The 15,069-nt window shown below is 59.3% G+C and overlaps 1 protein-coding gene across 3 annotated transcripts; it reads left to right on the top strand.

Moving 5' to 3' along the window:
- Positions 1-585: 585 nt before the first annotated feature.
- Positions 586-13,656, top strand: AMOTL2 (angiomotin like 2; the record flags this gene model as incomplete). 3 transcript variants are annotated; one of them, XM_079704303.1, is made up of 9 exons in its annotated part: positions 586-1,319; positions 4,032-4,329; positions 5,371-5,515; positions 5,880-5,972; positions 9,654-9,949; positions 10,739-11,040; positions 11,810-12,027; positions 12,597-12,773; positions 13,526-13,656. In XM_079704303.1, the coding sequence occupies 9 exons, from the start codon at positions 586-588 to the stop codon at positions 13,582-13,584; spliced, it is 2,322 nt and encodes a 773-aa protein (XP_079560429.1). In that variant the 3' UTR covers positions 13,585-13,656. The 3 variants fall into 3 exon arrangements, with proteins under 3 accessions (XP_079560429.1, XP_079560428.1, XP_079560430.1); XM_079704302.1 differs by having other exon boundaries at positions 10,733-11,040; XM_079704304.1 differs by having other exon boundaries at positions 10,733-11,040; positions 12,594-12,773.
- Between the last annotated feature and the right edge of the window lie 1,413 nt (positions 13,657-15,069).

The following is a 15,069-nucleotide window of genomic DNA, read 5'->3' as shown; positions in this document are numbered from 1 at the left end:
TAGGGCTTCTACCAGGCTGGACTCATTCTTTATCACCTGCCAATAAACTGGGGCCCTGTCCACCCCTGGACTGGAAGGCTCCGTGGTTAGAGCTGAATTAGGCCTGCGCTAGAGTCTCTCATCAGGCTTTTTGATGGGAAGCTGACTGCAGGAGGCCAAGGTTCCTGGTGTCTAGGTTACTGGTGTTTTTCTCTAGGCACAGTCAGTCTCCGTGAATACGATTATAACGGCAGTCCTTTGCCAGGGATTTACAGTACACCAGGAGCTCAACAGCCATTGCCTGTTTTAATTCTCAACTCCGTGAGGGTAGCGTTATTCTTTCCATATTTCCGATGGAGAAACTGAGGCTCAGAAGTTAAGCGACTTGCCTTAACCAGTAGATGGCAGCACTGGCAGTTGAACCCAGGCTCGCGCGCCCCTCCGTAGCCTTGCTCTTTACCGTTATGCCTTTGACCAGACAGTAACGGAAAGTCCCCCCTCTTCCCATGTGCTCCCACTGAGTGGTCTTCTTTCTCTCCTCCCAGGTGCTCTGGGGCCAGGTGCCGCTGGCCTTTGTCCAGGCGGTTGTGTGCAAGCCCAGGAAGCATGAGGACACTGGAAGACTCCTCGGGTACGGTCCTGCACCGCCTCATCCAGGAGCAGCTGCGCTATGGCAACCTGACCGAGACCCGCACGCTGCTGGCCATCCAGCAGCAGGCCCTGCGGGGTGGGGCTGGGGCTGGGGGCACAGGGAGCCCCCAGGCCCCCCTGGAGATCGTGGCCCCCGAGGACAGTCAGGTGCTGCAGCAGGCCACAAGGCAGGAGCCCCAGGGCCAGGAGCACCAGGGCACCGAGACCCACCTGGCAGAGAACAGCCTCTACCGGCTGTGCCCACAGCCCGGCAAGGGCGAGGAGCTGCCCACCTATGAGGAGGCCAAAGCCCACTCGCAGTACTATGCGGCCCAGCAGGCGGGGCCCCAGCCACATATGGGGGACCGGGATCCCCGCGGGGCCCCGGGTGTCAGTCGGAGGCAGGATGAGGCCCTGCGTGAGCTGAGGCACGGGCACGTGCGCTCCCTGAGCGAGCGGCTCCTGCAGCTGTCCCTGGAGAGGAACGGGGCCCGTACCCCCAGCCACATGAGCGCCTCCCACAGCTTCCCCCAGCTGGCCCGCAACCAGCAGGGACCCCTGCCCAGGGGCACCCCTGCCGAGGGCCCGGAGCCCCGCGGACCTCCACCTCAGTACCCACACATCGTGCTAGCTCATGAGACCACCTCCGCTGTCACCGACCCGCGGTACCGCACCCGTGGCAGCCCGCACTTCCAGCATGCGGAAGTAAGGTAACTGCCCACCTCGGTCTTCAAGCTCTTGGCTTCCAGCGTAGTTCTCCCAGGGTGAAGAGCCTCCAGAAGCCTGGCGAGCTCCAGAGGAAGGCCGATGATACCCTCTCCCTCCCAAGATGGGAGCTAATGCTGGAAGGAAAGAGGGATTTAGCCAGGGTCACATGAGAACTTAGCAGCATCCCTTGCTTTAATTTGGAGGTGGACACCATTGTCTAATTGGCTGTAGCAGTTGAGTAACTAGGGTTCTCAGAGGCTATGAATTACAACAGGGGGTTAAAGGTTGGGTTTCAGAGAGAACTTGCAAAGACAGGGGTTGGGCATCATTGCCAAACTGGTTCCAAGTTAAGTGGGAAGAAGGTGGGACCTCCTTCTCTGGAGGTTTCTAAGAACAAGTGGACATGTTTGCTTTCTGTGATTACTGGGAGGCATTCCTAACTGTAGGCAGGAAGAAAGGACCAGATGGCCTCCTTAGAGACCTCTCGCCGCTGCTACACCGCGGCGGGAGCTGCCCTGTCCCTACCATTCATTTCCTTTCATGTTTTTCTGTGTGGTCCATGTGGCTGGAGCCTGAAGTGGGAGAGGATTCTTGGTCCAGATGAGCCCCTTTCTGTGGAGGCTCCGGAGAGGCTGCTGGGGGGTGCTTAGTGCTTGATTCTCGGTGTGCAGGGAAGCCTTTAGAGGATGCGGTTTGGCTTTTACCTTTTTAAAAAGCTTCCTCTGCTGCATGTAGAGAATGGATTCTAGAGGCTAGAATGGAAACAGGGATGCCCGGGAGGGGCAGGACGCCCAGATAGTTTGCAGAAACAGTGTTCCTAGAAATGAGAGTCTCGCCTGGCCCCGCACCTTCTCCTGAGAAGCTGACACACGCCCTTTTCACACGCCCTGCATCTCCCCCGCACAGGGGTCCAGGAAGCCCCACCAGAGGAGCCTGAAGGTTTGCAGACTCCCTCTTCCTCTGATGGCCCAAGGCCCACGTCTGGCTCTCTTCATGCCTGCTGAGGCCTCACTTAGTCACCCACTCTCCCACCGTGTGCCCCTTCCCGGGAAAGACGCCTCTCTTAGCTCTCGAGAAATGAGTGACGTGATAGCTTGGAGGGAAGGCACCAGAAGATGGAGCCTGTGGGTTTGCGCCACCCTCCACCTCCCAGGCCCCCCTACCTTATCTCCTTTCTCAGGGCTCCGTCCTGGGAGAGTTTCGGAAGCTGAGTCGTGGTTTCTTCTCTTGGACCAGCCTTACTGAGCCCTGTCAGGAAAAGATAATATCGTGGAAAGGAAGTAGACTGTTTGCAGGAGAACAAAAAAAGAGGGAGGGGGAGGGCAAACAAGGGGAAGGGAGAGCAAGTGTGAAGGAAAGGAGGCTCTATTCTTTCTTGGAGCCAAGTCATCCCCAAAGAATGCCATTTGTGTCCGCCTGGCCCAGGGCAGGGGGAGCAAGTTCAAGAAGGAACCCCAAGAGGCCACATTTAGCAGCACAGGGAGAGTTTGCACATTCCAGTGGGGACTCTCAGCTCTCACTGGAAGCTCTACCTTGGGCAGTAAGAGGAACACATCTGCCAGCCTCTCCTTTGGCTGGTCCGATGAGGCTTGCTTTCTGGGAACTGGGGGCAGGGACTGTTCTTGTAGCCTAGGGTCCTAAGAGGGGCAGGGGCGCCGGAGTCTGGAGGGGGGAGGGGAAGGGCGGGCCTGGGTGCTGAGGTGATGCACTCCTGTGGGGCTTCCGGGACTTGGGAAAGTTCCTGGTGAAACTGAGGCCATCGGCTCTTTTACACTTGGAGCCACGAGGCCCCAGAAAGGCTCTGTGACCCCACAGGCCTCTTGCTCTTTGCTCCTTCCCTTGACTTGGGGCCCTGAGGCTGACGTTACACCAGTAGGACATTGTCCCTAAACTCAGGCTGGTGTCATAGTCCTGAGGCAACCACGACGCCCCAGAAAATCCAGTGTCTGGGTCACATTTACTCTTTGAGCAGAGAGTAAGCTGCGGTCTCCACTAGGAGAGACGGAGGATGGGCCGCCATTGTGGGAACGCCCACTGCAGGCCCAGCGCTCTGCCAGGCAAATGTAGCCCTCACAGCGCCCCTTGAGGCTGAGAACCTTACCCTCATGACTGAGCAGCGTCCTGCCGCACCGTGGGCTTAAACGCTGGAGCCGGAGTTTGAATGCCTATTTTGTCAGACTCTGGAGCCCAGACTCTACCCCTGACATCTGTCTCGCCGCTCTAACCTTAGGCGCAGTCTTCTAAAAATGTTTCTTCAAGGGGTGACGGGACCCAAAATAGGAGGGAGAAGAAGTGAGTGTGAGCGCAGGGCCTGACACCAGGGGCCCGAACAGACACCAAGGGGCCCAGGGGCCTGGAAGTTTGTGTGTTCAGTCACTATGGATGTGACCTCCACACTCAAAAAGAGCCTTCTATTGATGAGAAGGGTCAAGAGTGCACTTTTCAAGATCTCTTACTTAAGCTCGGGTTGCTAGGACTGCTCAGGCTGATCCCCAAGGCCTCGGCCTCAGTGAGGCTGGGCGTGAAATAAGCATGCTCACGGTAATCCCCTCCAGCCCTGCTCTCCTGGCCCTTGAAGGTCTGGGGGACGCCCTGCGGAAAGGCCTTCCCCACCAGTCGCTGCCTCACGCTGTGGGGAGGCTGTGTGCCCAAGAGGGCTGGGGCGACTCGGGGTGGCTTCTCGGTCTCTGAGCACCCACTCTTCTGTTCCCCAGGATCCTGCAGGCCCAGGTGCCCCCTGTGTTCCTCCAGCAGCGGCAGCAGTACCAGTACCTGCAGCAGCCCCAGGAGCACCCCCCGCCCCCATCCCCGGCGCCCCTCAGCCAGGGCCCACTAGGCTCCCTCAGTCTACCCGGGGTGGAGGCCCCAGCAAGCACCCAGGCGTCCTCGGGCAGTGCCCACCTGGCCCAGATGGAGACTGTGCTGAGGGAGAATGCCAGGCTGCAGAGGGACAACGAGAGACTGAAGAGGGAGCTGGAGAGCTCGGCGGAGAAGGCCGGCCGCATCGAGAAGGTAGGCCCTGCTGGGGCCTCGGAGCGGCGGGGGGAAGAAGGGACCCCAGTGGGGCTGGCCTGGCTGGGCTCCGCAGCCATCCCTCAGCCCCCACCCCCATCCCTCGTGCACCCCCACCCCGTCTGACTCCAGACAGCTGGGGAGCAGCCGGCACAGCAGGCCTGGAGCATGAGCAGTTGCTGCCCAGTGGTGATTAGAAAGAGCCCATTCAGGGCTCCCCCACACTCGCACCCTTCCCCTGCACACACCCCCTCCCGTGGACACCTCCCACAGAGAGCCCTTTGTATCCCCCACACAACAGCAAGTCTGTTCCAGGCCAGCCCTGGCCACAGAGGAAGCCCCTCCTCTTGGAAAAAACGAGCGACTTATTGGAATCACAGGCCAGCGGGGAGCACGTGCGGAACCTGCTAGCCGCCAAGTGGGCGGGGCAGCCAGGGCCAGGCTGGCCCTCTGGGGTGGATGGCGATGGCTGGAGGGGCAGATCCTCCAAGCAGAGGCGGCTCAGGCTGGGGTCTGGTGCTCCCTTCTTAGTGAAGGGTTACCAGCTGTGCGCTCAGCCTCAGCAGGTGGCCTCGGGCCTCCCGAGGCCGTCCTGTGGTGTCCAAGATAAGTCCACCCTCCACACCATGGTTGGAGTCTGAGTGCCCACTCTTGGGCCCACTGTGCTCAGATTTCTCAGTCGAAGCCAGACAAAAGGAAGATGCTTCTTTCTGGACAGTGGGCCCCAGAAAGCTGCGCTTAGTCTCGCTGCAGGCAGCCACCTCCAGAGAACCTGGCCTTGGGTTTGCTCAGGACCTTGGGACGGTTGAGGGGACCCTCGCTTGCCTGTTCCAGCAGTCTGGCCCACCTCTAGAGGCTACAGGCTGCAGCCCGTCCCACCAGAACTAGGTGGATTTTTTTGCTGTGGCTTTTGATCCTCTCCTCTCTCACCCTTTCTGATGGAGAATAGCAGGTCAGCCGGGGTCTGTGGAGGGGACCTTGATGCCACTCCCTCCCTGGGAGCCCTCCCCTTCCTTCAGCTCCGCTGTCTGCCTCTTGCAGCTGGAGAGCGAAATCCAGCGGCTCTCTGAGGCCCACGAGAGCCTGACGAGGGCCTCTTCCAAGCGGGAGGCCCTGGAGAAGACTATGCGGAACAAGATGGACAGTGAGATGAGGCGACTGCAGGACTTCAACCGGGACCTGAGAGGTGAGGACAGCTTCCCCAGGTGGAGGGGTGGGGAGTGCCTGCGGACAGCTTGATCTCTCTGTTCTAGGGAGTAATTCAGAATCTCTGTCCTCTGCGATAATAGTGTAAATCGATTCAAAGGGGACTAGGCTGAGACTCCTTGGGGGCCACCTTGATAGAGAGATGCTTCTCTGTGTTCTAGACCTTAGGGCCCCTCATGGAGCTCCCACCCACGTGGCCCAGGATGACCTGGGGCTTCCCTATGAGCCCACCCCCAACTTGGAGAATGCAGCCCGACAGATAGGACCGAGGGGACACCCCAGCAGGCAGCTTCACCTGTATTCAAACATTTTTCCTTAAAACCTCTTTTCTTTATTTGAAACAGAGAGATTGGAATCTGCAAACCGGCGCCTGGCAAGCAAGACACAGGAAGCGCAGGCAGGCAGTCAGGACATGGTGGCCAAGCTGCTGGCTCAAAGTGAGTAGGGGTCCCACTCAGGAGCCTGGCCAGAGGTGTGGCCAGGACAGCCCCTCTGGACAGGGAGGATCGGCCTCCTCTATCAAAGCAGTGCTTGGAGCTTGGGTTTATTGAATGCCTACTACGCACCCAGCAGTGGACTAGACCTGGGGGAGGGGTAGTTTCTGAAGAGGAACAAGATCTGGTTCTCTGTGTACTGGGGAAATCAGTGGGTCCAGAGGGATAGCTGGGGAGCTGTGGTCTGCTGAGCTGTGGTGCTGACCATTGGTTCGGTATCCTTCGAAGCATGGGGGAGGCCAGAGAGCCTTGGAGACAGGTGGGATGAGAGAGAAGGAAGCGTCCGAGTCTCGCAGGGGGTGCCCAGGGGGAATGCGGGAAGCCGGGGAGCATGGTGAGGCTGGGCCATAACAGGCGGAGGCACCAGCCAAAAATGGAGCGTAACCACCAGGGCAGCCCAAAGAAGGGGCTCAGGAGGATCCCCTAAAGAGGGTGGTCAGAGGCTTCTTGAAGAACAGATGAGTTCATTGTTGACTCATCCATTCAGTCACTCATTTGTTCACTAGCACAGCTGTGCTGAGCCCCTGGCCGGCGTGGAGCACAGCAGGAACAGGTCAGGAAGGTGCCAGGGCAGGGAGGTCAAGAGAGGCGGTGAGCTTGAGGAAGGAGCAGCGTCTTCCCACCCCGGATTCCAGGCAACAAGCGATTCCAGGCAACAAGCGTGGCCTGGCCCCGCAGGCGAGATGAGGAGAGGTCCCCGGCAGCCCGAGAGAGGGACTCTGTGAGGTAGCAGGGTGGGGAGCAGGCGACAGGTGAAGAAGCAGCAGGACAGCTCAAGTGGAGGTGCGAGCAGGGAGCTTGGGGGAAGGGGGAGGACAAAGGGAGCCCCGAGCTCAGCAGGAGGAAGAAGCTGCAGCGGTCCGAAGAGACAGAGAGGCAGTTATTTATGAAACTCCTCCTGTATGCTCTTACTATGTGCTATAGTGGCGTCAGGGTGTTTGCAAAGGAGTGGAGTGGGGGCGGCTGGTGTCCGGGCGAGGGTGGCTTCGAGGAAGGAGGAGCCCATCAGAAAGCCTGCTGTGCTGAAGCTGGATCCTTAGGGGGTGTCCAGAAGTGGAGGGGCAGCTTGAGGGCTGAGCGGTGCTGGCAGCCCCTGGACAGGGCCGACCGGAGCCCAGCGCTGAAGGGCTGGGGGTTGGGGGTGGGCAGGGGGCAGGCGGGGCTGTACTGGCTGGAGGCGATGACTTAGGGTCTCGGGGAGGGAGGTGGTGGAGGTGAGGGAGGGGGTAGGGGACGGCCCCGGCGGTCCCGTTGGGAGTCCGGAGACGGCGGGTTTCTGGAAGGGGGCAGAATGGGGCGCCCTGTAGTGGAGGGCCGACTCTGGGGCCCGGGCTCTGCCAAAGAAAGGAAGTCACCGGCGGGTTTCTGGGAGCGGGCAGGGGAGGGGTTAGGGGGGAGGCCGGCCTGGAGGCGTTTCCGCTCCCCGGGGAGCGAGCGCCAGGCTGTTCTTGGCTCCGGGCTGGAGCCATTAATCTGGCAGCGGCGGGTGACCTGGATGCCAGGCATTCCTGAGCCCGGGCTGTTCCGCTGCGCCCCGCCCCGCCGCCACCGCCGCTCCCTCCCGCGCCCCGCCCTCCCGCACTGCGGGAGGAGGAAGGACACTGGGACAAAGGGACTGGGACGTGCCGGTGGGGCCTCGCTTTCCCAGGGGGAAGGGCCCCCTGCTGCCTCCACTGCTCGCTCGCCCTGTCTCCCGGATTCGCGGCCACCCCGGCCTGGGAGCGCCTCCGCCCCCTGCCCTCTGCCCCCAAGACAGGCCCAGAGTTTTATCCTGGTGGCTGGGGATGGCCAAGGGCTCAGGCTTCCCAGCCCCTGCCAGGACCTTAGAGGTGTGGGAGGTGGCAGGAAACTTCTGGAAGCCAAAGGCTGGGTCCTGGGGATCCTCCCCAAGGGCTGACGGAAGCCATGCAGCCCTCCCTTGCTCCCAATAGCCATGGGGAAACCAGAATTCTCAGGGAAGATGCCTCTGGTTGATCTCACCTTTTTTCTGGAGTCAGTCGACACTAGTACGGAAGTGTGGCCACTATCACCAGTGCCATCTGCTTTTCCTACAAGGCAAGCCATACAGACCTCCAGCTCAGGTCAGGCCCTGTCCTCCGTGGGGAGCTGGCCTTGAGTCCTGAGGCCTGGTTCTCCCAGCCCTGTCCCCCTTGGGCAGTTTCTTCCCACTGAGCCTCAGATTCTGAGGCTGTAAGATGGGGGCATCATAAGACTGGGATGAGATGCAGGCCTCCTGCAAACTCTGTAAGCTGTTGGGCTCTGTGAGGCCTCCCAGGACGGGGTCACTATCTCCAGGTCCAAAGTCCCAGTCAGCACTCCCGCCTGCCCCCTCCACTCCACTCAGGTGTCAGGCCAGCTTGGGATGAAAGGCTCAATTCCAGTGTGACTGAGCTCTGCCATCTTTTCCCTCCACCCCAAAGAATGAGGCCAGCCTGGACCCAGCCTTCAGAAATCCAGAGTGAACCAGAGCTGACCTGGGTCAGTCGCCTGTGTCCCCACTCTCTGCCCCAGGGCCCTGAGGAAATGAATCCTCCCTTCTGCCTGCCAGGTCCCAAGCCTTCGCTCTGCTATTCCAGAGCTTGTACTGCCCTATATGATAGGTACAAAGATTAAAGATGGCTCAAAGATTAATTAAAATTAAATAAAATGAAAAATTCAGCTCTTCCCTCACACTAGCCACATTTCCAGTGCCCAGTAGCCCCTCATGCCTAGCGGCTACTGCACTGGTTGGCACGGTGTAGGACAGGTCCATTACAACAGAAAATTCCACCGTGCTATGACAGTGCTGCTCTAGAGAGTGCCTTTGAGTCCATCCGGCAGGCCCCAGAGCCTGTCCCCCTCTGCCCTCCAGCAAGGCGGGCAGCCCACACACTCTGCGGGTAGGGGTGCCTGGGTCCACAGAATGAGCCCTGGAGCCCGCTTCGGGAGCCCTCTAGGTGTGAGGGCCTTGCACCACAGCCAAGCAGCCTGGTCCTTCAGAGGCAGACGGACTTGGGTCCCCATCCTGGCAGCACCATTCACCTCCTATGTTTCCTCCCCTTTAAGTTGAGGGGTCACAAATCCTGCCTCAAGGGACTGTTACTGGAGGCTTCGGTGGAATACGATGTGTAGGTGCCTGGCTCCTGGGGCAGCACACGGTGGTCTCTTCCCCTTTCCTTAATTCCTCCACTTGAATGATGACCACGCGACAGTCCACCTGAGCCTCCGTTTTCTCATCTGCAAATGGGCGTCACAGTTCCTACCGGTCCAGTCTCTAGTGTCACCGTGAGGCTCGAGGGGAACCGTGAATGTGTTTTGGAAATGGTGACACCTGGCGCACGGGGGCAGTGTCTGGGGCTCTCTCCTGGCAAGGCCACGTCCCACCAGAGGAGCAGTGTAGCCCAGTGACTACTGCAAGAGCCCCGGCCTGGCGCTGTCATTTACTCATGACTTAACCTGAGGCTCAGTTTCCCGGCCCGTGCAATGGGGTTAATAAGGGTACCTAACTCGTAGGTTGTGGGGAGGATAAGATGCAGTCATGCTGGTGCAGTGGTCAGCCCAGAGCCCAGTGCGTGGGGGGGTGCTCCGTGGGGCCAGCGAAGTGGCTGTCGTCACTGCCCGGGCTCCCGCCCTCTGTCCCTGCAGGCTACGAGCAGCAGCAGGAGCAGGAGAAGCTGGAGCGGGAGGTGGCGCTGCTGCGCGGAGCCATCGAGGACCAGCGGCGGCGGGCCGAGCTGCTGGAGCAGGCTCTGAGCAACGCCCAGGGCCGCGCGGCGCGAGCCGAGGAGGAGCTGCGGAAGAAGCAGGCCTACGTGGAGAAGGTGGAGCGGCTGCAGCAGGCCCTGGGGCAGCTGCAGGCTGCCTGCGAGAAGCGTGAGCAGCTGGAGCTACGGCTGCGGACGCGCCTGGAGCAGGAACTCAAGGCCCTGCGTGCGCAGCAGGTGAGCTGGGCAGACCCGCGGAGGCGGCAGAGCTGGAGCAGCATCAGAGGAGGCTCTGAAGCCCCCGGGAGCCCCTGCTGAGGTCCAGCCGAGCCCCCTTGGAAAGCCAGGGTGATCCGTGCCGGCCCTGCTGAAGGCCCCTCCCAGCCACCGGTCTTAGCAGAGGCTTTGCCACTGGGCCGTGTGCCGACCTCGGGGACTCAAGACTTGGGCCTCTGCCCTCAGCAGCAGCACGGGTTGGCACACTTGGTCTCTAGAGAAAGTCACTCAGGAGCATTGGTGGAGGAGACTAGCCACCTCTTGTGTGTCTCCTCAGGATCCTGGGGGAAGATAGTCACCCAGATGCTGAGTCTTTATCCTCACTTTGGACTGTGTGAATAGCTCTTGTGTTTACAGACCAGATAGGGTTCTGTCTCCACTCCCAGCCTTACCCTTCCCACAGAGATAGGGTGACCAGACCTCCTGGATTGCCCAGTCCTGTCCTAGTTTGCACCGGCTGTCGCAGTGTCATTGAGCTGCACCCCTTTCCCAGACTGGAAGATAACTTATGTGGTCACTATGCAAAGGCAGACCTGATCTTCTCACACCCTTGGCCACAGGATTTGGGGCGGGGGTGTGGGGACCCGTGCCTCCCCTTTGTCTCTGGGTGGAAGCGGGCTGCGAAGAGTGTACGGGGAGGCTGACCAAGCCCGAGGCTCGGTGAGAGTCCTCCTGTGGAGGCGAGGACCTGGGGCCGACGCGCCCCAGCTGCCGCCCCTGACCGCGGCGCTCCTCTCTCTGCAGAGACAGGCAGGCAGCCTCGGTGGTGGCAGTAGCGGCGGTGGGTCCCCGGAGCTCAGTGCCCTGCGGCTGTCGGAGCAGCTACGAGAGAAGGAGGAGCAGGTCCTGGCACTGGAGGCCGACATGACCAAGTGGGAGCAGAAGTATTTGGAGGAACGTGCCATGAGGCAGTTTGCCATGGATGCGGCGGCCACGGCTGCTGCGCAGCGCGACACCACTCTCATCCGGCACTCCCCCCAGCCCTCACCCAGCAGCAGCTTCAACGAGGGCCTGCTCACCGGCGGCCACAGGCATCAGGAGATGGAAAGCAGGTTGGGCATTACAGGCCGGGCACCTGGGTGGGGGTAGGGGGCTGGCGATGCCCCGTCCTTAATCCGTGATAAACACCCCTCGCCCCACCTGGCCTAACAATCCCTCCTCCTTCCGAGCGGACCCCCATGCTTTGGGCATAGCTGGCGTCATACACGTATTCTTTCCCAGAGGTACCGACCAAGTCCTTGGTCTGCCCAGGAGACCCCGCTGTTGGATGCCGTCCACGGCTCTGGGCCTCTATCCCCTCCCCCTCCCCCATGTAAATCAGAGAGTAAGACTTTCCCACTGAGTCCACACCATGTACCACCCCCAGAAGGAATGTGGCTGAGGCCCCCGGCCTGGGGGGAGCTAGTATTTTCTCTCCAAAAACAATCTCAGAGGCCCCACAAGATTTCCATTTAACCTATACCTGGCTCAAGAGCACAAGCACGTTGACTGAGCCTATTTGGTCAACAGCCCTGGGGGTGGTCCTCCAGGACGGGGGTTGTACCATTGCTGTCATTGGATGAACCCAGAACCTGCCCCTTGAGGACCTGCCTTTGCTGGTGTGAGAAGGGCCCAGCACTTCACGCACGGGCAATTTTCAGAGCATCCAGTTCCAGAGCTGTGATGGCATTTCTGAAGGCCCCCTCCTGGCCCCTGCTGCAAGGCCAGGAGAGCCCAGCCTGGTCGTAGGAAAGGCTTTCCCTCCAACGTCTACAAGGCGGGAAGGATGGGGCTGTTGGATCTGTAGGTCTGAAGATGCAAGCTTGGCCTCTCACCCCTCAGGTTAAAGGTGCTCCACGCCCAGATCCTGGAGAAGGATGCGGTGATCAAGGTCCTTCAGCAGCGCTCCAGGAAAGATCCTGGCAAGGCCACCCAGGGCTCCCTGAGGCCCGCCAAGTCGGTGCCTTCTATCTTCGTGGCTGCAGCGGCAGGAGCCCAGGGCTGGCAAGGGCTCTCCTCCAGCGAGCGGCAGGTGGATGCCGCTGCCCGTCTGGCTGCAGGTGAGAGGAGGCGGGTAAGCGGCAGAGGCAGAGGCTAGGGTGTTCTCAGGCCTTTCCTCTCGGAACTGAGGCTCAGAGGAGCCAGAGCGTCCCAACCCCTCACCCAGGGAAGCTGGCTTATACTCTGGCTCCAGTGCTCCTGCAGCCCACAGCTGTCCCCCTGGTGCGAAGAGGCAGGCTGTAGCCCCCATCTCTGGAAATTCCACCACCCTGGCCCCAGCCACTTACCATCTAAGTAAAAATAGAGCTCCCTGTACAGATGTACCTTCTGGGCCAGCCCTTCCACTCCCCCTTCTAAGCAGATGCCACAGAAATCCGAGAGTCCCTACTGGTTTTAAGATTTAATCTACAACCCTTTAAGAAAGGCTTTTCTACTCGAAGTTTTTGGAACCCAATCCAACCTGATAGTTACTCCCATTTGGAAACAGGAGCGTTTAGTTGTCATCGAAGTTCTTGCAAATCAAGAGCAATTCGCATCCCTAATAGGTACAGTTAAGTAGGGGTGTTCTTCCTGGGGGCTCCATCTTATGGACAAGGCAATAACTGTGAACCTCCTGCCTTTCCAGCAGACAGGGCCCCAGCGGAGGAGCCAGTGGCCGAGGCTCCCCTAGCTGCCCACGCCAAACACGGGAGCAGGGATGGGAGCACCCAGACTGACGGCCCCCCAGACAGCGCCGCCGCCTGCCTGGGCCTGGAGCCCGACGGCCTTCTGGGGTGCAGCAGTGGCCAGAGGACAGCCTTGCTGGGTACGTCCCCTTTCCCCCCCACCCCCCGACTTCTCTGCGGGGCTGAGGGCATGTTGGGGTGTGAATTGGGGCCCCTGACCCTTTATTCCCCGACCCAGCCCCACTCATTGCCCACACTCCACAGGGAGCCCTGCACAGGGATGGGTGAGCAGGGTGTGAGGCCCACCACAGTACATGTGAGAGCTGGTTGGATGCATGAATAGGGGAACTGAAAACCCTGATTACAGACAGATCCACCTGGGAGGCTCTTTATCTTCTCTTTGGAAGTCTTCTTTCATTGCCAGTCTAAATATCTAAGATAATGGAGCTTGGTGAGTTACCCTTCCACTCAAGTTAGAAGACTTTGTTTAAAAAGAATCCGGGAAGGAGAAATTTGAGAAGATGCCATTACTGTGTTTGCTCCCTTTCACATTAGCCTTTGCATATTTGCCTGCGCCTCACCATCTCAGAAAACCACAGGCATGAGAAGAATGCGGCAGCCTCGCTCCCTTGGGGCTCTCCACCCTCCCTCCGAGCCCTCCAACCAGTTCCAAGTTGTAAACAACTGCGTCTTCCACTCTGGAGGCTGGTGGTCTGGACAGAGAGCCGAGAGGGAGCGGAGCTTTGTGCTTAGGTTGGCCAAGTTATGGCGACCTGGGCAGCCAAGTTGGGAAAAGTTGGTGAAGATAGATCCTATCTTTCAAACGTGGTAGGATTTAAAAGAGCAGTGTGGTAATGCTCGTTGGCATGTGCCTGTGTTCTTATCTCTCCAGATTCTGTTGCTACATCCAGAGTCCAGGACTTGTCGGACATGGTGGAGATACTGATCTGAAAGGAGGTGGTGCCTTGGGGACTCCGAACCACTCCCTGCTCTCCTCTGCCCTCTGCCACGTGGCCATTCCAGCAGCCCCTCCAGCGGCTGCTTCACCCTCCCCCAGCCCAGCACTCATTCCCATTGACCATCTGGCCCCAGGAGCTGAGGAAGGATGCTGCAGAGCAGAGGGGAGCTGTGAGCACCCGACCCCCAGAAGACTCTGCTGCTTAGCCCCACATTCCTCCTGGGCCCATGTGGACTGAGGACTGGACCTTAACCTGCTTGCAGCCCAAGGCTTGCTGCCGGGGTAGCAACTGAAAGCTCAGAAGGGAGTAGCCCCTTCTGCACCCCCCGTGGACACTCGGGCAGAGAGGGACAGGATATGTTGATTTGGGGGCTGATTGCCAAGGATGGCTGCCCGTGGACGCCAGGTGGGCTGGTTCACTAGTCAGGCCTGGCTCAGTGTGGGCCCTCCAACCTCCTCAGCCCCTCGCTGACTCCTTGGGCTCACCCACACTTGCATCTTGTGGGGCCCGTCGAGGCCACAGCCTCACCCCTTCACTTGGAGAGGACTGGGATGCGCTGTGCGGTTTGTATATAATTCCCTTCCTTGTGGAACAGAAGACTGAAGCGGGGTGCTTCAGATGTGTCCCCTCGTTCTGTGCTCCCATCCCTGCTGTCACGGTTCCGCCCAGTTATCTCCCCTTCTCAAGTCCTTGGCCCGTGATCCAGTTGATCCACGGGATATTGGCTGTCTTTTTCCCCATCTTGAACCCCGTTTGAAATGCCCATGGGACACCCCCCCACCCCACCCCCATCACCAGCCTCTTGAAATGGCTCCACAGCTCCTGTCCTTGGGACATCCTGTCAGTTTGGTTATGAGCCCTGAGCCACCACACAAGTCCGCTGTGGTGGGGTTCCCAGCACCACTTCTCCCAGAGGAAACTGGAGACATGGGCTTGTTCTCATCAGGGTCTTTGTCCACCCACCCTGGAGGGATTGGGAGAGGGAGCTATGCTGGTGAAAATTAGTCCACGAGACGTGACTCAGTCAGTCCTCTGAATGGAGCCCCCGTCACAGCATGGCGCCGCGAGGCTGCCCCCTCGAGCCACGCGTGCCCAGCGCCCTGAAGCAGGGCTGGCGCTTGAGAACTGGAGTGAAGCATGCAATGGCAGCCTGCCAGCGGCCGTGACTTTGACTTCTGGTCTTAAAGAGGCCCCCAGCTCAGCCCCAGGAGCGATTGGTGGGTTTTAGCAGTTTGTCTTGACTGTTTTTAGTTCTCCTTGAATCTTTGTGTTTTTTTTTTTTCCTTTACCGTTTTTAGGTTTTATATGTGTTATTTTATTCCCATGGTTCCTCAAGTTTCCTTTTTAAACATTTGCATTTGCTGGACAATTGCATATTTTTTTAAATCCCCCTACCCCTCTTGAAAGCTGAAAAATGCATTTGGTTCATATGCATTGTTTACAAAGAAAAAAAGAAAAAAGAGAAAAAAAGGCAAAA

The sequence above is a fragment of the Hyperoodon ampullatus genome (genome assembly GCF_949752795.1).
Source record: "Hyperoodon ampullatus genome assembly, chromosome: 5".
Classification (NCBI taxonomy): Eukaryota; Metazoa; Chordata; class Mammalia; order Artiodactyla; family Ziphiidae; genus Hyperoodon; species Hyperoodon ampullatus.
This window is presented reverse-complemented; position numbering and strand designations above follow the sequence as displayed.